This window comes from Clarias gariepinus, chromosome 17, assembly GCF_024256425.1.
Source record: "Clarias gariepinus isolate MV-2021 ecotype Netherlands chromosome 17, CGAR_prim_01v2, whole genome shotgun sequence".
NCBI classification, from domain to species: domain Eukaryota; kingdom Metazoa; phylum Chordata; class Actinopteri; order Siluriformes; family Clariidae; genus Clarias; species Clarias gariepinus.
The window spans coordinates 8,232,785-8,256,113 of record NC_071116.1 but is presented as its reverse complement, the minus strand read 5'-3'; the positions used below and the strand labels follow the sequence as shown (position 1 = coordinate 8,256,113).

General features: G+C 37.7%; 1 protein-coding gene across 2 annotated transcripts; it reads right to left on the bottom strand.

Annotated features, from left to right (window-relative positions):
* Positions 1 to 181: 181 nt before the first annotated feature.
* Positions 182 to 22,735, bottom strand: LOC128505531 (M-phase phosphoprotein 9). Of its 2 annotated transcripts, none has more exons than XM_053476026.1 (24): positions 22,654 to 22,735; positions 20,569 to 20,810; positions 19,574 to 19,721; positions 19,135 to 19,224; positions 17,806 to 18,218; positions 17,490 to 17,634; positions 16,249 to 16,303; positions 15,876 to 15,979; positions 15,350 to 15,475; positions 14,111 to 14,373; positions 13,038 to 13,187; positions 12,788 to 12,875; positions 10,761 to 10,976; positions 9,962 to 10,009; positions 9,783 to 9,847; positions 9,533 to 9,634; positions 8,143 to 8,250; positions 7,578 to 7,729; positions 5,949 to 6,116; positions 4,286 to 4,406; positions 4,072 to 4,160; positions 3,312 to 3,493; positions 2,067 to 2,135; positions 182 to 1,431 (listed from the first exon to the last, which is right to left on the bottom strand). In XM_053476026.1, exons 2-24 carry the CDS (start codon positions 20,772 to 20,774, stop codon positions 1,330 to 1,332), a joined length of 3,210 nt encoding a protein of 1,069 aa, XP_053332001.1. In that variant the 5' UTR covers positions 20,775 to 20,810; positions 22,654 to 22,735; the 3' UTR covers positions 182 to 1,329. The 2 variants fall into 2 exon arrangements, with proteins under 2 accessions (XP_053332001.1, XP_053332000.1); XM_053476025.1 differs by lacking the exon at positions 22,654 to 22,735 and adding an exon at positions 20,957 to 22,640.
* Between the last annotated feature and the right edge of the window lie 594 nt (positions 22,736 to 23,329).

The window sequence follows — 23,329 nt, the reverse complement described above, 5'->3', positions numbered from 1 at the left end:
TGCATCAACAATGCATTTCTGCCTTTTTCTTTGTACCATTGTGTGTAAACTCATGCAAAATCAGTTTTTTTTGTCATTCTACTGTTTCATCTTCTATAAAACTTTCCTGTTAAAAATATTTAGTCTTCTGACTGCGCTACACAGGATGAGCTTTAATAGTATCCTTGATTTAAGCCAGAGACCATTTTAATACTTTATTTGTAGGTCAATAAAAGTATTTTTAAATCCCATTACTAAGAGTCTCACAAATCACCTTGGCAGTGTAACGACCAACACAAAGCATTTACATTTATTAATTTGGGGTAAGCTGTGCATCTTAGAACTCAATACAATCCATTAACAGAGCTGAGTAGAGGAGTATTAAGGATAACGCTCAAGGACGTAAACAATGGCTCAATCGGCAACATTCTAACACAGAAGTGTAACAACGGGATTTCTGAAACAGTCAAGTTTTGCATTTTAAAATATATTTATTGAGGTGCTTGGTGCAAGAGTAAATAGCGATCTAGCGATCTACAGGGAACGAAACAGCCTAATTCATGAGAACTAAACTGAATTATTGTAAATCTTTAATTTTCCATGCATTATAAAGGCATTCTGTTTAAATTGGCACAAAGACCTTAAAGTGGCAAAGCTCTGCCTTGTACAAGAGTGCATAAACTATCGATGTTGTTTAGAAAGAGGTAATAAAAGTAATGTGTGGAATGTCTAAAAGAGATGTATCAATATAAAACCACAGATGTGTGTGTGAAAATGTTGGTCGATCCATCTTGTAATGACATGTAAAGGTAACTAAAAGCTATCTGATGCATTATAAAATATTCACAGGTGACACAGTAATAAAAAATGGGAATAAAAAATGGCTCATGTGAAAAAAATAAAAATATAAAACCTGTTGGATAAAAATTAATAAATAAAATTCAAGTACAACTGGAATTTAAAAAAAAACAAATGATTGAACTGATGGAATCAAAAAATAAAAAAGGAACACTGTAAATGTCCTGTTCTTCTAAACATTTTTTGCCATTCATTGTTTCAGCAGCAAAAATGAAGAAAAAAAATACATATAACCCTGAATGAGTCAAGCATACAACACACTTCCATGATGTAAAAAAGTAATTTTTTTTTTTTTTTTACAAATCCATGTATTAAAATATACTTTAAAAATCAGTTTCTGTACTGCATATTAAAACTAATCATATAAACATAAAAAATATCCTACTATGACAAAAGTACAAACGGTGAACGTTGAACTTTGTACATTGGAAGTGTCCTGTGTCCCAGTCAAAAACCTTTTACAATTCTTAGAAGAGGAAAGCCACTACTTCTTTACATGTTGGCAGAGGAGCGAAGGACGTGGAATCGTTTCAGAGTCATGCGGATGGATCCCAGATCACGGTTCACTTTTTCCAAACGGTTCTCTAACGACGCCTAAAGAAAAAACAGCTTATTAAAACGTCTACATGGTAAATATAACAAAAGGCAAAGTAAACGGATGAGTGCAAACATTTACATCATCTGACGGGAAAGTAATAATTCTGTGGCCCTATAAAATTCTTGACACTGATTGGTCAGGTGTTGGTTAATTTCCATAGATAAACCCAGCAATAACTCATTAACAAAGGAGATATAATGGTTGATATAAAGCAGCATTCTATAAGGTGATTATGTTTAGGGAACATGAATGGAAGAAGTCTTCAGTGTCAGTGCTTTGTAATTGTAAGTAAGCTTTTGTGCAACATTGTGCTTTCCTGTTCCTCTATAACATGACAAGCTGCATTTTTTTTTCGTCTTATTTACGTCAAAAAAGGCTTCTTTAGCTATTTTTGTAAAACTTTGTAGCATTCTTTAATTAATAAAAAATATTGTAAATTATTATACAAGAGGGACAAAGCATGGTGTTGTAAGAAAATAACCAACACTAACTACTTGATACATGACTGCATCAAACCATTATGTATTTGATTATTTTCCTTACACATTTATATCCTTACATATTTTACTTGTAGCATATTTTTGAACCATCTCATTCAGTTTTATTCCGTTGTTCAGCGCTGCAAGCATACCTGATCCAGCTTGGTCTGCAAGGTGACCCTGGCTCCAGCCCCGGGAATGCGATTGAGTGCTGCCTCGATCTGTGGGAAAGAAATACAATAAATATTTTGACGTTGGCGCATCATACCGTTGAGAAAATGAATGAAGTGGCTGGTGATGAGGGACAGCTGGAACAACATATCTTTGAATTAGCACCTCTTGGGTTTCAGTACGCAGGAGGGAACGACTCAGGGCTAAAATTAGAGACGATATACTAGGACAGAACTGGCATGTCATGCAGGAGATGTGTACATGGATGATGTGCTGAGATGGACTGAAGCCATGGAGCTTAAGGCGGAGAGCCAGCGGGTGAGACGTGCTGATGTCCTTTTGTGGGCCATGTGGTGTAGCTCAGTCTGAGTCTATGCAGTCGCAGGGAGCTGGAACACTGTGCCACTTACCAGACGGTAAGGGGAAGTTTAACGGAACAAAAACAATGGCTTTACTAACTGAATCTCTGACAACTCTGAAGGACTTGTTTTAAATATTATCATATAGACATAAAACCTTTTTTTTAATGTGTCATATTATTTTTTCGGGCACACAGTGACCTCAAATTACAGTATAGAATTCTAAAAAATACTCCTATGCATCAATTATAGTTGTGCATTAGAGCCATCTGTACATAGGCATGAAACTACTATACATATATATAATTTTCCAGGAAGTCCAGGGGGTCCTTCGCCAAGTATAATCACTTAACATGGCTGTCACTGTCACTGGTTGTTTAAATCTACAGTTTGGGCTTGAAAAAAAAAAACTGTCTTAGCTGCTCCTTCACACCAGCCAGTGTGTACAGTATATGTTTTACTTACAACTATTAGAGGCGTTCTCCTAAAAATATAAAGCACTTTAGGACACTTCTTTTTATCAGATATGCAAAAAAACTCAGTCTGGTTTTGCTGCCATTTTTTTTTTTTTTTTACTTAAATGAGAGGCCGCGTTTATAACCAGCTGGCTGTATTGGTGTATTGTCTTGATTAAAACCTGACTGATCCAATCAAGAGCTAATAAGCGGCAAAGGCCACGGTGTTGTTTTGAATTAGTTGCCATTTGCTGTGTTGGTTGCTATGTCCTAAGCCATAAATCCGCAGACAGTTTTGAAAACATTATTACCCACTTGTATACACGAAGAGAGAGAGGAGATAGAGAGGTGCTTTTCTAAGCGCACGGCGCACTTGAAGCCTGAAATAGGGAAGTATGAATTCCAGACTAACCTGCTGTTTCTCCTGCGTGAGCTCGTCGAACAGCTTCTCGGCGTCGGCTAGAGACTGAACCCGAGGGAGGATGGGTTCGTCCTCGTGGTCATGGACCAGCAGGTCTAAGTCTGTAACCTCTTGCTCCTCAGATTCGCTGCTCCCTATACGCTGTGCCGACGCTGAACTGGTCTGAGGTATAACTGTGAGAGAGTGGTTAAATCCCTGTTAATAATTGCCTAAAACCCATCACATCTAATATCACAGTTCTTACATGGAATGAATATGGATTGGGTTGCTTAAAAAGAAAAGGGGATGCAGGATGTAATAGTGTTATAACAATGCAATAAATTAATACTCCCTAAATTGTATATATATTATTATTATTATTAGAGAGAGTGCATTAATATACACCCGATGTCTTTTTTTGTGGCGACTGGCACTATTATCAGAGTTTCTGTTATAGAAAATTCAACAGCTTTAACAGCATTGTAGTACGATTGTAAAACCCTCAACAATAATATTAAGCACAAAATGGGAAAAAGAAGCGACTTCTGCTCTACCTTCCTCTTTTTAAAAAAAACTTTAAACAAAAATTCTGGAAGACAACAGTTTCGACAATTCCATCAGCGTCAAGAGGAACTAGAATTTAAAGTCAATCTCTTTTGATATTACTGTTATAATGTTCTTAGTGTTGCTCTACATTAGCGTGCATGTTGCTTTATAAATATTTTATATATGTACATTTAATGTTTAGAAGTGCTTGACGAAACAGCGCTACCTTCTGACATGAACTGCAGTCTCGTTCTGGAGTTGCGCCGTGACGGCAGCGATGAGTTGGAACCCGTTTGATCAAAGTGAAAATCAAACCTGAAACCACAGAAAGACCAACTTCTGTTTAAACAAAAAAGGAAATCTGGAAATCTGTGAAGATCATTTTGCTTCAGTTTTAAAAGGGTGTAAAGTAAAAAAAATATAAAACATAAAATTTGTACCGGTTATGCAGGTGCTGTTGGTAATGAACAGGACGACCGAACACAGTGGATACATTCTCTGTCGGGCATCTCTTGGGACTGGACTTTGCAGAAAGCGGATAAAGTAGAGTTTCTCTCTTCGCTAAATTGATTTAAAGGAAATCACCAAAGGAGGAAATAAAATTAACGGTCATCTTCCCATGACATCCTCAAGCCAACATTTCATTGTGTAATTTAAAGCGGATCCATCACACAAAATTAACTTTTTATACATTTTAGATGTATAAAAGTGTGTGTGCAACAACAAAAAGTAAATTTCTGCTTTAATCCGTTTTCCATTTTTGTATATGCCTAGGTTTTAAACAAAGCCAAATAAATTTATTCCGTATTGTGACCTCATGTAAGACAATACCCTTCCCAATCTTGTTGCTCTTTTACAGAGACTTTGAAGCAACGCAATTAGAGGAGCATTTATTTTATATTATTTATTTAGGATTATGTTAGCAGAAACATTAACAGACAACGGTGATTCCTTCTCAAGATAAATGTATTTGGGGGCCCTATCATCCGGGGAGCGCGCGTTCGAACCCCGGGTGATGCTGTTTTCCTCTCACAGCCGGAGGCACAGAGAGAGCTGATTGGCCGAGCTCTCTCAGGGGGGAGGGATGAGAGGTACTTGCGCTCCCACATTAATCACAGCTCTACAGCCAATCAGGGGCGTCTGTGAGCTCGCGCACGCGGAAGGAATGGCTAGCGCTTTCCTCCAAGTGTTACTCCGCCCCTAACGGTGTGAGCGAGCAGTTCGAAAAGATGCGGTCGGCTCGCGTCACGTGGTTCAAAGGAAACACGGGATAGCTTTCGCCCTCCGACTGAGTGGTAGTAGTAGCTTTAATGTGGGAGCCTTCTAGTGACAAGGAGGAATTGGCTACACGACTAGATTGGGGAGAAAATCGGGGAAAAAGAAAAAAAGAAAAGAGAAATGTATTTTTCTTTTTAGTAATTGTCATATATTATTCCACCTTGTGAGGTACAGTTATTGTACATTTTATTTTTTTTATTACTAGGTGGAAAAAGCTGCATAGTTTGATTTGAACATACTGAACATTTTATTTTAATATATTTACTTATGTAATGTATCAACTTTTATTTGAAAGTATTTAAGCTAACACCACATAATGGAACAAATGGTCTTATTAAGAGGTTCTATACCAATATCTATTCATTACCTCAAAAGTATGTAAAGAAATAAACAATTCCACAAATATTGTTGTCCATATCATGATTAAGAAATATATCCGATTAATTGTGTAGCACTGAGGTAAACAAATAAAATTGTATTTATTCATTCACTGAATGCATGTGCTGAAAAAATAAATCTTTTTAATCCTGTGACTGAATCTGTATCAAGTCTAACTGTAACACACACTTTCTCCACAATCCTGAACTTTTGCTAGAGTGCACCAAACTGTCCTGGAGCGGTTCTTGGTTGCTTGACTCTACAACAGCACGTGAGCTACGAAACAGTGCTTAATTCATGCAGAACCTTTTATGAACTTAAATGAACTGATGAGGATTAAAATATAAACTGGTCTTTAATCAGATTTTGTTTGATTAATAACCATTAACTACTAAACATAACATTCTCTTTATAGATTCTGCAGCAGTGTGACATGGATAAACTCACTCGGTGTGGAAGGAGGACCCGCTCTTTGTGCTCTGGGGGGAAGAGAAGAAGAGCGATGGCCTTCTGGAGAAAGACTTCTCTGAGGTTGAAGCACAGCTTCACCTCTTTCCTGGAAAGATTCTCTTACACTGTCCACAAATGCAACCGAGGGTCTCTTGCTTCCTAACCCTGCGCCACACAAACACACACAACACAGGATAATAAAATGATTTTTTGATAAAATTAAAATTTTCACCATCCACTAATATGGTTGATGGATGAATGTATGGATAGATAAAAAGAAAGAAAGAGAAAGAAATTGTCAAAGCAGCAAGTTCACCGATTGTACAGCATCCAAGCCACAAGGGGGAAAAAAAGTTTTAAAAAATGTTTTATATAAAATATATATACAATAATAATAATAAAACATATGATAAACTGTTAGTTTAGATAAACAATAGTGCAGTCAGGTGGGAATCTGAAAACTGATCATTAAGATGCATTAATGAGGTAAAACTTTGCAAATTAATAATATATTGTGTCTAGGTACAAGATTACTTTATATATACAGGTGGGGACTTAAGAAACTATACATAAGGTGCACCAGCTAGTTGTAATATTAATAAAAAGAATAAAAGTAGATAATCATATCAGTGCAACCAGGTGGACAACAGAATGTACATGACCCGATTTATAGTGTCGTCACGGAAGGAGCTCCGTCTCCTGACACAGAGCAGAATAATTGTACACAAGTGCATCATCCAGTTATACAATAGAGGGCAAAAGTTTGCATCCTCCCTGGTTTTCAAGATATAAATAAGGTTGGAGAAGATTACAATGACATGAACAATAATATTTCATTTTAACAAAACAACTTAAAAGTCAATTTCAAATGAACAACGAAACCCTAATATATGCTACTTTTTTATTTTTGCTACCCAACACACTAAAACTCTTGCTGCTATCAATTACTGTTCATTCTGTTCCACAGATAAGCTAACAACTGTTGATACTGTTGACCTTTTGTGACAGTCGTGCCTGGGTGTGAAGAAGGGATCACAGCTAGATTAACTGTAATCACCTTGTCTGAGAAACATGACACTAGGGTCAGCTGGCACGACTGTCACAGACCTCTTTTAGTGTGGACATCACATGTTACAACATTTTACCTCAAGCAGAAGATGAACAGCAAACAAACAAACTCACAAACAGCTTTCGCCCCAGTGTGCCTCATTAACTACAGCACAAACTTGGCACTTTAGCCTGAAACTCTTTATCACATTCTGTATTTGCACAATATTGCACAAAATACTGGATCATTGCACAATTCTGGCATCACACCATAGTTTAGATAACTAATTAAATATTTTTGCAAAATTTATTAGCTAGCCCATCGGACATGTAAAAAGCTCCGTGACTCCTCAGGTCGCTGTAATAAATAACTAAATAATGTACACCTAACCTGTCTGGTTAAGTGCACAGGAATGAACAAGTTGCCATCTTGTATACATGCTCATGTAGTTAAAAGCACACATAATGGAGGCTTAGCGGTCTGGAAGAACTGCTGATTAGAAAAACCTGATTAGCCAGAACAGAAAGGTTGTAAAGCATGTGTGTGTATATGTGTGTCTGTGTCTGTGTGTGTCTTACTCGGAGAGCTGCAGAGGGTTTTCGACAGAGCTCGTCCCTCTGTGGCTTTGGTGTCCTCCATCTGAATCAGAGCCTTCATCATGGGGGTCAGTGGTACGTCGTTTCTTATCAGCTCCTCGTGTGTCTGCTCTCTCTCCAGAGGTGAAGGACGGCTACGAGAGAAAAGGGCGATGAAGTGTCATGTCAGCAGAGTGTTGCCACATGCAAGGCTTGGAAAATTGTCACAAAATGCGATTTGGGTGCTTCTAACGTTTGATAGCCATGTCAGCGTTAACACTTAGCACTTAAATGACTTTTAATGTGTAAAACAGCGTAGCAGCACATCATTAAATAACATCATGTTTAGCTCATCTCCATCAGTACATTGGATTAAAAAAATAATAATGATAAAAAAATTACCCAGTTTAGACGAACTGAAAAACATTTGGAAAGGTTAAGTAGACTGTGTAAAGTGTTTTATACAATTTTTATGGGTTTGATGGGCTAAGAGGGCTATGGGACTAGAAAAGAGGATTTAAACTGAAAGGAAGGTGAGTGAGATCATGATCTCATCAGAAAGCCATACCCTCTTCCTATTCCTCCTTTCTCTGAAACGCCAGCAGTGTTTGTGCAGCATTCCGCATCTCGCTGCCTTTTGCTTGGTGAAAGTAGAAGATCAGGGTGGAGGAATAAGCTGAAGAGGAATACACACAACACAAGTGAATATAAATGAACTTATCTTTGTCCCAATTAGTACTTAACAGGGAAATAGGGGTAAGAACATGCATGCTAATTTTAACTACATTTAATACAGTGCAAGACTCTGTACCAAGCATCCCTATGCACAATATGTGTTGTTCTATCTTGTCTGTATTGCACAGCTATAATTACTAACACAGTAACTATTAAAGTAAAAAATAACTATTAGAGTCAAAAATTAACCGCACTCTGGCTGTAGAATTTGTTTTAAATAACTTTTAAAAAGAAAAAAAAAGAAAAAAAATTCGACATAATCTCCTTGATTTTTAATACACTTCATCCATCTGTCAACAAGCTTTAGTATTTCCTCATTGAAAAATGTTCTAGGCTGAGCTGCAGGCCATAAATGCACCGCTGTCTTCACTTCCTCATCAGAAGTGAGCCCCCGCTCGTAGGGTTGCTACGATGAAAGTCCGATGGAGCGAGATCAGGACTACAGGGGAAACGCTTTAACACCTGAAAAATGTGGTCCTTGCAGAGTCTCACCAGTGTGGGCAGAAGTGTGCAGACGTGCATCGTCATGTGAGATTACAGCGCCCTTGGGTAACTGTTCTGTGCATTTAATCAGAAGTCATTCAGGCTTTAGCTCTTCAATAAGCATCTCACCCTAACAACCACTGTTAATTGTTAAACAAGTTTTCCTAATAATATCTTAATACTGGCCTTTGAGAATCCCAAAAAACATTTTCCTGAAACTTTCACCTTACTTAAAGTATCAAAACGCTTCTATTTACACTCTTCTGTGAGTTGTTCTGGCACAAGGAACCACCAAAAACAAATAAATGTAAAAAAAATAATAAAAAAAATCACTGCACACTGCTCTACTTTCGTGCAAATCATAAGTGGGGCATGCACCGCAGTTACTAATGAACTGATGTAACATGTACACACCTGCACGGGAGTGCGGATAATTTTTTATATTCACTCTCGAATTATGTCAAAGCATTGATTATAAGTGTACAAGAAACTTAAAGATGATCAACATTTTTTTTTTTTTTTACTTTTTGTAAAATTTAGTTTTTGCTTTTTTTGCCTTCATTTTTGCTTATTACAAATTAAAGAGGAGAAAAAACTATATGTTAAGGCTGTGCTATAAGAAAAAAAAAAAAATAATGAAAAGCTCTGGCTTACTTCGTAAATGCACTGCAACAAGTACTAATTGTTTTTCATTTAATAATTTAATAAACTAAATATCAGACATGGAGTAAATCTCTAACCCAGCTCCTGAAGGGTGCAAGTGGCTGTGCAAAGCTTGACGAGTTTTAGCCATGTTCTCATGTTCCAGCTGCTTCACTTGTGCTTCCAGTTTGGAAATGACCCTAAACAAAACAAATAAATAATAAATAAAAAAAGTTAATGTTTACAAAGAAGTCCACTTTATTCCTTTTTCAAGCTTTTTATTAAAAAAAATGTTAGATTTCATATGAAAGCTATAATAAAATCGTGTATATATATGTATGTAAGTACCTCTTTAGTTCAGCTATTTGTTCATTAGCATCAAAGAGCTTATTTTCCGTTGACACCAAATTGTCCTTGAAAAAACACCAACAAAAAAAAAAAATTCACACACAACAGATTAATCTTTGCAAAACAAGCTCATATTTGTTGCTGTTGTAAGAATATTAAAATAGTTATATATAAAATACCTTCACTCCTTCATGATCTTTTCTTAATGAGTCATACTCCTGAAGCAGCTGAAAAAGAGAAAAACTAAATGCCCACACAATTCTCAAACTGCCTCAAACCAAATCTTATTATGAGCTAGACAGTCATTATACAGGCTGGGTGAAAGGTAACTAGGCATTAAAATCTATACATATAATAAAACTGTAAAGTTGGTGTTTCTGTACATTGAAGATATTTGCGAAAAAAAAGTATTTGGGGGGGAAGTAAGATGAGGAACAGAACACTTAAGCTTAAGGTAAAATCAGCCCACTGGAAGAAAATTTGAAATTTGCTAATTTGAAATTAAAATAGGAAACACCCTTATATCTACTTAATAAACGCGGTCTCGCCCTTTTATTCCGCGAACTTTTAGGTAATTCCAAAACTCAACAGATGGCGCTGTACGTTTTTTTTTAAAACGCGCTTACGAGCGTGCAATAAAATTCCATCTGAACGAAGTCGGGGGCACATCTTGCTGGTAATAAAGTTCATACTTCTAATACAAATTTGTAAAAACAAATTGTACATGTACTTTATTACTTGGGAAAATGAAAGAACATCTTTAAATTTGAACGTAGACACCTTCTGAAGGAAGTCGTTTGGGATTTTGCTGAGAACCTCCTGACTCCATAACTCCAAGTCCTCCATATTGCCTAGTTAATTTTCAATACAATTTTTATACAAATTTATAGCATATGTTTTATTAGAAGATATGTACACTGATATAAAATGCTAGGTGAGCTAAAATCAGTGCAACTGAGACAAAGAATACGCTCTCACATCCTGCAGCATCTTGTGCTCTTTCTTCAAGCACGCCTCCTTTTCGTCCACCTCTTTGCAGGCGTTCTGAACGGCCTCCTCCAGTTGCCGGAGGCGGCTCCTCAGTTTGTTTACGGTGTTGTCTTTTTCCCTGCTGCTTTGCTTGCTCTCCTCCAGACGCTGCTGCAGGGCCTTCACCGTGGAACTGGCAGCATCGTAGCGCTCAGGCCACTCCGCCTGAATAAAGTTAAACATTTTAATCAGGCATTTTATACACTGATGACAAAAAAAAATAATATATATATATATATATTTTTTTTTTTTTTATTTTTATTTTTTTTTTTTTTACACTTTACAAAGTCTAATGTGTATTTGAGCACTGTGACCTAAGAGGCATGCCATTTTATCAAATGACATAAGCATTAGAGATGGGGGAGAAAACTGTTTCATATTACGATTTTTTTGTGCGTCAATTCGTATATCATCACTCAGAAACCAATATTTTTTAGATTTATGTTTATACGCTTATCTTTGAGGTTGTAGAATGTTGCAACTATTTTTTTATTAAGAAATAATTTATAATTACTTAATTATAAATTCCACAGGTGGTGTGCTCTAAACTATTCACACACTGGCAGGAAGCAAAAAATCCTGTGTGGTAAGAGCAAATTATTCTCTCATCAGTTATCCCTTGTTGTTTCAGGTCCCACCCACTTCAGTCCGCCCTTTCCTGCAATCTATTGGTTGCTGTCCTGCCTGTCCGTTGTTGATCCCGCCTCCTGCCTGATGATTGGGTAACAAGGAGACCCAGAGGGCTACATAAGCCCTTCAGACCACAGTGCTGCAGACCGTGCTTTGCTTACTGTTTATTGAGAATTGTTGTGGGAAATAGTGTATGAACTCGTGCTACGTTTTCTGGATATGTTTTTCCCCACTTTAATATTTGATTGGCATTTGACAAACTTTTGTGTATGACCATTTGCTTGTTTAGTAGGGAGTCAACATAATTTTGTTTGTACTTGGTTTGTGTTTAGTAAGAGAGTACGGTTAGTATTTTGTATTTTTTTTCTTTACTTTTGGTGCAGGTTAGTTGTTTCACTTCTAGGACTAGGTAGAGGGAATTTTGTTTATTGTTTTGGGCTTGTCGGCTTCTGAAGCTTACTGCCACCTTTGGGGGTTTTGCTTGTTCACCTTTGTAAATAAACACTAAGCGAACACACTATTGGACTCCCCCACCTTTTTTTCTCTTTTCATTCCTGTTACGGCCTGACCTAGACCGGGGCGTAACAATAAGGTATCGGGATAATATCGTACTGGGTGGTTCCTGATGATTCCAATCCCTAATAGGCATATATTGATAAAGGTCTACTAACTCCCTTAAATTATTGTTATATAGAACTCGTGCCATGTCTTTCACAATGTTCTAATAACAGACACATGCTGGGTTAAAATGTGGCCGCAATTTTACCCTCATTCCCATAAAAAAGAGGTCAAGGAGAGTGATTTACAAAGTCTTCACAGACTAATCTTAAATATAGAATTTATGAACATAGCAGAGTAATGTTTAATATTAGGGCTATGTAGTATTTGGGATTAAGGCAATTCAATATTCAGAATTCAGGGGAATTGGAGATTCAGGTTTAAGGAAATTCGGTATCTGTGATTAGAGTAATACAGCTACTATACTAGAATTAGGGCAATGGTGTTCAAAATTAAGGCAAAGTTGCTTTTAGGTTTAGGAAAAAGGTAAAAAGCAGTAGGGCAAAACCTTATGTGAGATCAGGACAATGAGGTGCTTAGGATTTGGACAATGCTGCATTAGAGTTTAGGAAATTAAGGTATTTAGGATTTAATATGTTCAACATTTGATTAGACAAATTTTTATAAAGGAGATTCCATTTACACCTTAATTCCCAATCATTCTTTGGCTGAAAAGCAAGACACACTGCTTTCTGGACACATTCACCAGATAATTGTATAGGGGGTGTGTCTCATCAGTCTCATCTTCTTAAATCTGTAAATTATAAAGGAAATTTACAACTACTCACCAGATGTCTCTCCAGGTGGTGGTTCTTGTTCTCCAGTTCTCTGATGCGCATACTCGCCTCTGTAAGCGCCCGCTCCAAGTGTTCGCACCTGTTAGTCACCAGCAAAGACAGAATTATTGTGACTGGCAATGTAATAACAACAAAAACAACTCCTTGGATACATGTTTAGACTTGCAAATTAAAAAAAAATAATCATGCAAAAAAAATAATAGAAAATGCATCAGACATGGAAAAAAGCCTGGTCTCTGACCGTTCTAGCAGGATCTGGTTGCTTTTCTCCATGTCCAATGGTAAATTGACCAAATCTAACTTTTCTTTCAGGGCGCTTATCTCTGATTCGTAGTATGCTCGAAGGTCCGCTATGTGTCGTGCGTGTTTCTCCCTCAGGTTCTGTCTCAGCCTGAAACAAAGCCAAAAAATAGTTAGTGAAGGAGGTAACAATCCTATACAACTTTCATATTATTAAGTTTTTGGTTTGTTGCTGACTCTTCACAGATTACAAACATAGAGAAATAAAAATAGGTTTGATATGCCTAAGCTTTTTTTCCTCTTTGAGATTAGCATGATCTGTCTGCAGTGTGTTATACAGTATTAACATATGCAACAAAGGGCATTTGATTAGGCCAAAGCAGATTTTATATAGATTATATGATGCACCTAGGATTCAAGATGAAGTAGATGCTAAATTATTATTTTTTTTAAACATGTGAAAAAGACATTCATTCAGTATTTGTTCAGTTCCCTCCAAAAGTGTTGGAACACATATTATTTAGTTTTTGCTAAACGCTGTGAATACTTCGGTTTGAGATTAAAATGTGAATATGAGATGACTGGTCATAATTTCATCTTTTGTGTCCTGAAAAACTCAGAACCCAAAATAAACAACAACTGAAGGAAACTGCAGAAAAACAGATTACAAAAAAAAAAGTTGTTTTTTTATTGTTAGTATTATTACAGTTACTTAATATCTTAATATAATTAAGATATGTTTCAATACTTATGCTCACCTAAAAAAATGGGTGTTCTGCAACAAATATTTTTTGTATTATTTTATTGAATTTTTTATCATGTAAGCTGAAATTCTGGACCATGTTCTCATATTTATCTGATCACGATCACAATATCAAATGCCTTGGCTGTGCTGTTCTAATACTTTTGTCTGGGTAGTTATAATATACAAAATTAATATTTTAAGCTTCAGTTTCAAAAGCGTAGAGTCTAGATCGTCTAGATAGAGTTACAAGTAAATGCACAGATAGGAGAATAATTCAGTATGCAAATGAAACCGAACTGGTTGATGAAAGCAAGAGAAATGACTCTTACAATGAGAGTACTACAGGGTCGTCCAGTGAACCCGGAGCCTCCAGCTTCCTGCTGTTTGGACGTGGCCCGTGTGGAGACGAGCCCGTGGCCTGCAGTGTCATGGTGGCTGTGCGGCTGCCTTCGTCGTCACTATAACCTCGAGGAGGAACCATGTGTGAGGTGTGGGACATGGGCGAAGTGGGGCTGCTGAAGCGTGAGGGAGACGTGAAGCCCGACGTGCGCTCTGACTGCCTCGTGTGAACTCCGGGTTCCAGAGTCAGCACCTGCACCACAGGTTAGAAAGGTTAGAAATTCTGACTATAAAGACTTGAGAAAGTGAGTCTTCTAGATCTACTAAGGAGTACCACAAGTAGAATATCATAGAAAGAAAAACTGGGAGTGACGGCATACTCTGTCTCATAGTGACACTAGCCAAACGTGGGCTTTTGTGAGGTCATGTATGCAGAAGAGGGCAAATAGTGCTGTCCTCCATGTATGCACAGATATACAGTATACTACCGCTCAAAAGTTTGGGATCACTAGCAAATTTCCTTGATTTTGTTTAGTGATTTATTTTCTACATTCTACAACAATACTGATTTCAAAACTACGAAAAAACACATATGGATTTAGGTAATTATCTAACAACAACAACAAAAGTCAGTTGTTATTTTAAGACACAGAGGTCAGAATTCCTGTAATAGTTCTTGCAAGAACAGTATTGTGTCAAGTGCGTTTGCAAAACCCATCAAGCACCATGATAAAACTGATTCTCAAGAAGACCATCCCAGGAAAGTAAGACCAAAACTTACCTCTGCTGCAGAGGAGAAGTTCATTTAGAGTCACCAGACTCAGAAATCACCAATTAACAAACAGCACCTCGGATTAGGGCCGTTATGAAGGCTTTACAGATCATGAGCAGCAGATACATCTCAACATCGACTGTTTAAAGAAGATTGTTGCGTATTTTGGACGCCTTCAGCATTGTTTTACATTGTGGAAAGAAATCAAAATTATAAACGACCACAAAGTTCAAAAGTGATCCCAATCTTTTGAGCTGTAATGTAGCCACTTGTTGTCTCAGAGAAAGCATATGTTCCCCTTTAGATTAATAAATCACATAAGTATAAAATACACAAGTGAATATTTACGCTTTATGGATTTGTAGACGCACTACCTATGTTTCTGTTACTTCTATTAGTAGAGGAGTGTATTGGCTGATGACTTGTAACCTGGCATGTAACCCGTCTCAGTGCTCACCTGAGGTGAAGAAGCATCAGAGTTGATTAAAGAGTCCCACTCCTGGCCTTTGGGCTCCACCTTTTGCTGCTTGTTCTGGTAGATCTCTCTGAGAGACAGAGACATGCGTGCCTCATCTTCTTGAGGCTGCGCACACACACAACACACAACACAGAATATACAATTGAAAACGCTTGAACAAAGACAGGCCTTTTTCCCATGTCACATCTTTCTGTCTGCTGGAATTTGTTCACAAGTTTCATGAAAATATAACAGTAATAACAAACATATTGAAAACATTTTATTAAAAAAAATGTAATCCACTAATGGAGCTTTCTGTAAGAAGATAGTTAGTTGACATTTATGAAAGGAGTCTCCAGTGCAAGTACTTTATAAAAGTCAGACGTTAAACTGTACTTTAAATTGTCTGACAAACCACTGCTGAATGACATGAGGAATAAAATGCTGCTGTGTATGATATAGAAAACAACATGCAGTCTTTTATTTAATTCCTGAACCTGATCAAGAAAAGCTGGAGCATATTTACCTGGCTCAGGTTAACATCCTGCATTAGATAGAAAGAGTTGTTCTCGAAGCTGTCCGGTAGAGGGCGGTAGAGCTCGCCTTCTTCCAGCTTCCAGTAGGTCAGACCTTAAAAACACACATGAATGCAAACTGCATTTAAAACAAGTAACGATGCAAAAAAATTGTGCAGCACTGTGGAATCGGGATCTTTTTTTTTTTTTAGAAACACATTTAACATTATAAAAATAATTCCATCCACTTGATCAGTCATGATGTTATTAAAACTGCTTTTGTACAGAATTTGATCAATAAGATAAATTCACAGATTAAAGTCTGCTCCTAAAATGATCACACGCTGCCAAAAAACAGAGCTTAATTCACTACACGATAATTACCCGAGGCTTCCGACACAAGGCTGTCGCTTCTCTTCAGGGCGACTCTACGTCCAAACTGGAGAGGGAAAAAAAAAACAGGAATCAGATGTGAGAGCTTTGTACACACCGACCCAGATTTTATAATGACACACTATTAATGTATACTTCATCTGACTACAAAATGTGACTCAGCCACATGATGCAAGCGAGTTAAAATTTCTTCAGATATACCAGTGTTTTTTATGGACATAATTCCAACTTCTGTTATTAAATCCAACACAGCGCAAGCTAGCACAATACAAGCCGCCTTAATAAATAAGTATAAAGAGCAGCAACTTAATTTAATAAGAACTTAAAACAATGACAAACACTGGACCAGCATACAAGGGTGAGTCGAAAATTTTGCCGCACCCTGGCTAACTTTTAGCTTACTTTTAGAAAAGACAAATAAATATTTTTTCAACATCTCCTCATTGCTTTTCAATACACTTTGTCCATCTGTCAATAAGCTTTTGTATTGCCTTGTTAAAAATTGCGTTAGGGCATTGCTACCGAGCCACGAATGCACCACCATCTTCATTTCTTCATCTGCTTTCAGGGGATCAGACAGGTGAAAGAACTATAGGCAGGATGAACACCTCAAAACTAAGTTTTTGCAGATTCCCTACAGGGTAAGCAAGATTACGACGCCCTGATATAGTAGTCCTCCATGTTTTATCGAAGTAATCTGAAGTTTAGGCTTCAGCTCTTCAATAAGCATCTCACTGTAACGAGCACTGTTAATTGGTGGATCATCTTCCTGATAATGTTTCAATATTGGCCCTTGAAAATCCCAGAAAACTGTAAGCATTGATAATTTTTTTTCCAGCTAATGGATGACTTTTGAACTTTTTCTAGGTGGGTCATTAAGAATGTTTCTGTTCCGTTTACTCTCAGACATAGTGGTGAATCCGTGTCTCATCACCTGTAATAATTCTTTTCAAGAAACTTTCACCTTCCGTAAAGTATTTTTACGGAAAAATTTTGCTTGGAAAAAAGGGTTAAAAGAGGGTAAAGAAAAAGTCTAGTAAAATACTAGACTAGGTCCACAAGTTCACCTCCTATTTCTATCTTTCAGTTTTGGTTTGTCAGGGGAAAAATACATATACATAGCAGCTGTGGGCAAAACAGACAACCAGGACAGACTTCTCTTTCTGTATAAAATTTTGAGGGGTAAACGAAACAAACTAAACTGAATCCAATGGGGCTTTTTTTCCGCTTACTTCATCCGCTTGTTCCATATGTTCTTTAGTAGAGCCGCCTGACCCATCCTCTCCTCTCCGCTCTATCTGTGGTGAGCGGGTTTCTGCCGTTTTGCTTTTTCTTTGCCTCTGTTTCTGCCTCTGGGTCCAGGAGGTCAGTGGTTGGCTACAAAAAACAAAACAAAAAAAACTTCTGAACCTTCTGTTAAAAAACAATGGAAACCCTTACATCTTAATTTCTTTCTATTGTGTTATAACTATGTCTTGATAAGGCTGCTCTGGTTATGCAACGTTTCACAAATCGAAAAGGAATGTTTCACACTGAAAAGCTTCCTACCTGTTTGGTCTCTGCTTGTCAGAAGGAAGGACTGGCACAGTTGAGAAAGGTGAATTATTTGAAGCCATGATCCTGCTTGCTTTACTGTCCTGTCCCTGCTTTTTCGACACGAGGGAGTGTGAAGTGCCTCTGTCCTGTTTATTTCGCGAGGGCCACGTCTCGTCCTTTCCTTCCAGGCTCCCCGTTGTTGTTCCAGGTTCCCAGGTGGACAGGGTGCCATAGCCGCTGCTCTGGACAGTCAGCTGACCCTCGTCTGAGCTCTCTTGAGGGTTAGAGGTGACCTTTGATGGGCTGAAAGCCTCAGTTTCATTCTCCAGGACAGCCAGAATCTTGGCTGTGCCTGATGGGCTCGGCTGTGCACTGCTTTGTCGATTCTGTAGCTGCACTAATGCTTTAATCTCGTCCTGAATGAGCTGCGAGGTAAGAATAGTCAGCATGTTTTTCTTATACCTTACTTGTAGTTTCTAGCATTGCTGATTAAATAAAGCGTGCTTGCTATGTTATTTTTCTATGCTTGTATCAAGCCCTAACCGTTCTGTACAGGTAGTTCCCGACTTACAAACGAGTTCCGTTTCGAGAGCACGTTCGTAAGTCTGATTTGTTCTTAAGTCCTACAAAGTGAGTCCTACACACCTTTCTGACACGAATATATAAATGGTAAGCATACCAATCCACTTGACTAAATCTGTCCCCTTTCCACACACTGCCATTATGTGGTCAAAGACCGTAATCGCGGCTAAGGAAATTAATCTCATAGTGAAATGTCTCTTCGCCTTTAAAATGGCGAGGGGAATCAAAATTTTGTCTTCGTTTTTTCACTCAGTTTTTTTTTCTATTTTGGAGTTGTTTTCCACTGTATTGAACTGCAAACTCTGTTGTGTTGAGAATTTCCAAAACTACCTGTGTATGTTCTATATGCACATTTTTTGTGAGTGGTTCATAGTTCGTTTCTAAGTTTTGAAAAAGATTTCTGTTTTTCTTCCAGGTTCCTGGGCTCCCTTTAACCCTACAGAAAAATGCCAATAGATGGCCTGGCTACACTATTAGATCATTAGATGTGAACATGGAGTGCAAATATATGTGTGTGTGTGTGCACGTATGAAAGAGTGAGTGAGTGAGTGAGACACCCTGCCTTATACATAGTGTTCCTGGGACTGGCTCCAGATCCACTGTGATCAGGAGCAGGATAAAAGCGCTGAATAATTCCAAACATGACAAAGGCTTCATTCAAGAAAAGATTGACTTGCAAACAAATATATAATAAAGAAAAAAAATTTTTAAAGCATATGCTTCAAACTGTTAGTAATGATTCAAGGTCCTACAACTGACCTGTATTTGGCACTGATACTGGTCTTGCTGAGCTAGAATTTGTTCTTGGTATTGCTTCTCCACCAGCTGAAAGAGGTGTAGCCATCTGCCCTGTTTGAAGAGAAACAACCAAGTAATAATGTGTCATTACACGTCATATAAACTTTGATGTTTTCACATGTACAAAATATATTTATTTACACGCCTAATTCTCACCTTATGTTTTCATTATTGTTGTTAAGTTACTGAAATTATTTACATCATGTGTGCCTTTTTTAATGCCATTTTCAGCAGTATTTTAGTACCATGTCTCAGCCTCCTGTGGGAGAAGATAAGCTGTGTGTGTGTGTGCTCATCAGGAGTCATTGGGGAAGCTCTAAACATTGACCCAGAAACCTGAGTAACTCACCGCGACCAAACAGGCAAAAACAGCAAAGCTAACGCTAATGTCTTTAGTCACCTCACAGTTCTTCCAGATCTCAGGGTCCGTCTCGCTGGTCTGGATCTCGTGCAACAACGCTCGGAGCGTTTCTAAAGAACTTGGGTTGATGAAGGGCAGGTTTCTCCCTGAGCTGAACGCCTCCTCAGCGCCACTGAGACACAAACTCCTGTCGCGTCAGAAAGGGAAGAGAGGTAGCATTACAAAAATGACCACAATTCACACACAGTGAATTACCATACAAAACCATTATGTACTATAAAATATAAAATCCAAACAGAAGCTAAAGTTCAATAACACAAAGCCAAATATAAACTAAATTATCTTACAAAGAAAACTGGCCTCAACATAAAAAGATTCTGATAACGCAAGATAAAATAACCACAACAAAATATAAAACAAAATGTGCAACCACAAAAGAAAAAGAAAATAAACAAGTGAAAAAAAAACAAAAAAAAATGCTGAACAAGTACCAAAAGGCCAAACACAAAACAAAATCATTAACCCTCTAAAAAAAAAACAAAAAAAAAAAAACACAAAACTATATCTGAAAAAGCAAAACAAAATCTAAAAACACCATAAAATATCTAGTGCACATCACCCAAAAAAGGTTTAGTAAAGGTTTGGCCACATTCTCATAAACGATTTAAAAGGAGCTACTGATTGAGTTAAACCGTGTTGACGACAGATGACAATGATATAAGACTCTAAAACGCTAAATAAATTTCTACAAATTAAATAAATCCTAAATTTAAAACAGTGCCAAAGCAAAACAAAATCTAAAAGCACCAAACAATGCCCTACAAATCCCAAAAACTTACAAAAAAAGGATCAAACACAAAACAAACTCACAAACTCAAAAATTCCCAAAGCTTTAACACTAAACAAAATTCCAAATCAAGATCCAAAATGAAACTAAATACCAAACAATAATTTGTTAACTTAAAAAAAAATAATAATAATAAATTTCGCTAAAACGCTAAACAAATAAACAAACAAAAAAAATACATACATACCTTATTTTGCTGGAAATGGTGCATGCTGGTGTGCTGGAGGGTCGAGTTATCACAGCCGGCTCCTCGGGAAGAGCCAGACCCGACACTGTGTCTGCGGACGAGACCACAGAGGCCTCGCTCTCCTTCCCTCCATTAGGACTCGTGTGGTCGTGGCTCAGTGCCACGGAGCTAGACACATCCTCCGAGATGCTGTCATCTGTGGACATGCTTAAGCAGCTTGGCTAGATGAGTGCACACAAGACCTGTTGGAAAACACACACAAAAAAGCAACTTTTGCATGCTTTAAAATGACATTAGTCCATATTATTTTTAATTATTAGTTTATCCAATTTCGTTTAACAATACAATGCAGATATTCAACATAAAATGGTGCATAATGAAATTATACCTTCAAATAATTTGCCAATATTTCCTCACAGAGAGCAGGCTTGGTTGTTGTCCACAACACGGATCATACTTACACCACATGTTATGAATTGTTTACACGACTGGTCACTTCTCTGCCACGCTTCTAACTTAGTCTAATGTCTGCACCAGCATCTCCACTACTTTTATGTTTGAACTAGCATTTAGTTCTGACCAAGTAATCTGATCGAATGATTGAGATAATCCACGAATGGTGATATAGAGCATAACAGCCCTGTGATGTTTTACTATATGAATCACTGCATCAAAAGTCTTCTAACCATTAGGGATGGAAATGACCAGGGAGTATGTATATAAATAAAAAAAAAAATTAAAAATACTTTAGAGTCAGTTTAGCGATACATGTATTGGCACACAAATGAACTGCGATAAACTAATTGACTTTTACTAATCTCTACTAACAATCACAAATGACACTGTCAAGCGCAACATAGGTGAAAGCACTTGCCTGCCAAAACCTACATACAAAAAATGCACATCTGATAACGTCATCTTAAATCTCTTCAGTAAGGCTGAACCATCCGCGTTGTTCTGCTAACACGAGCTACAAATATTCTAACACAAGGAAAAGTTCCTCCCTAACCCATGAACAAGGGCACTACTTTGTACAAGGAATTTAACACTATTTGGGATTCAACGCTGAAACACGAACGTTAGCCCATATTCTAAAGCAAAATAAGTGGAAATATAATGTAACGCTTGTAAGTTTCTCAGGACTGTCCAACACTTTGATCGTTTATTCTTCTTACCTTTTGGCCCACATGGTAAGAGTAAGAACTTAAAACTACCTTCAACACCGTTAATTACCCTAACTGTCGGGCGCCAGCTAGTGTGACTGGCGAAACTAACTGACTAACTAACTGTGACTGGCAGAGCTGGCGACGGTCAGTTATTAATAAATGAGGTTTGTAGAAATGGTGTCACATACAGGTGAAAGCAACATCACACACAAGGTCGTACTGAATATCAGCACGGCTGTACGTCATCGTTGCGCCTGTGATACCTACGCCATCAAGCCTACGTGGGCATCACAGCCATGCTGATATTCAGTACAACAGCACTCCCTCTCTTGTAATATTACTCAATGGGGTTGACCACAGATGGACCTTTATATTGTAGGACCTGACACTAAACCCTATATAGCTACATATCTGTTATGTTAGAGATATTCATGCCGCCGTGTGACGTCACTGCGGCACACAGACACGTTGACTTGTCAGAGATTATTAAAAACAAAATACACCATCCTACAAACTAGCAGCACAATCCATAAATCTACATAACTTCTCTGAAAGATGCCTCGCTTGAGTGATTTCATCTGGACAGGTGAATTAGAGCAAAGCGCAGGAGGCTGAGTCCGTCCTAATGCCCCTGTATGTGGTGGATAGGCACCCTACACAGGGTCCTTCACTCTCATTTCATCCCAATGTTAAAACAAATCATGGAAAATTGGGATTCGGCCCAAAGCTAGCTGGCTAATTAGCAAACACACTTCCTCCAGGCTAACGCTAGCTAGCAGCTGCTGCCACACACACACACACGAATACACGACACACACATCAGCACTGCGGCTACAGACACGTCTTCAACAGCAGCTCGGAGGACAAACAGACCAGACTCGTGCTGCCATGTCGGAAATACGACTTTAATCACACTCACTTGTGAACTTGTCTCATCACTTCTCCCATTTTGACGTATCGCTTTTGCGCCTCTTTCCCCGCAGCACAGCGTTCAGGCTCCGCCCACTAACGGCACAATGCGCCGAGACACGCCATTGGCTGAAAGGGTTCCGGAAAAGGTGATTCGATTGGCCGAGGGAAAAATTCGAGTTTTCTTCTCGCTCTGTGATTGGTGGAAAAGCGCGCATTCAGCACGTTCTGGGAACAAAACATTAGGGCTGATTGGAGGTCTTTGTGTTAACCCTGGACTGGGAAAAAAGAATAATAAAAAAAAAAAAAAGAATTAAGTATAGATATAAAATAAAACATTATTATTATTATTATTATTATTATTATACTGTGCAAAAGTCCTACAAAACTTATTATGAACATGGTGAAGTTCATGACCTGAAACTATTCAACACTTATATATATATATATATATATATATATATATATATATTTATTTATTTATTTTATTTTTTTCCATTTTAAAGTGTGTAATTTTTTTTTCTGTATAAATTCCATATCATGGTCTTTTTCATTTTTATTATTAGCAATAAACACTACTGCAGTATAATCATGCTGAAGGCAACCAAAATCTGCAATAATCTCCTTCAAACAGTTTATATTGAGATGTATTTGCTACTTGTGATCTGTAATGCCTTCAATAACGG

Coding starts and splice junctions, on each gene's coding strand:
- LOC128505531 (XM_053476026.1), bottom strand. CDS start 20,774: ATGTCCACAGATGACAGCATCTCGGAGGATGTGTCTAGCTCCGTGGCA. Junction 8,251..9,532: donor TTGCACCCTTCAGGAGCTGG/GTTAGAGATTTA, acceptor ATTCCTCTTCAG/CTTATTCCTCCACCCTGATC. Junction 4,407..5,948: donor GGGTCCTCCTTCCACACCGA/GTGAGTTTATCC, acceptor AAATCAATTTAG/CGAAGAGAGAAACTCTACTT.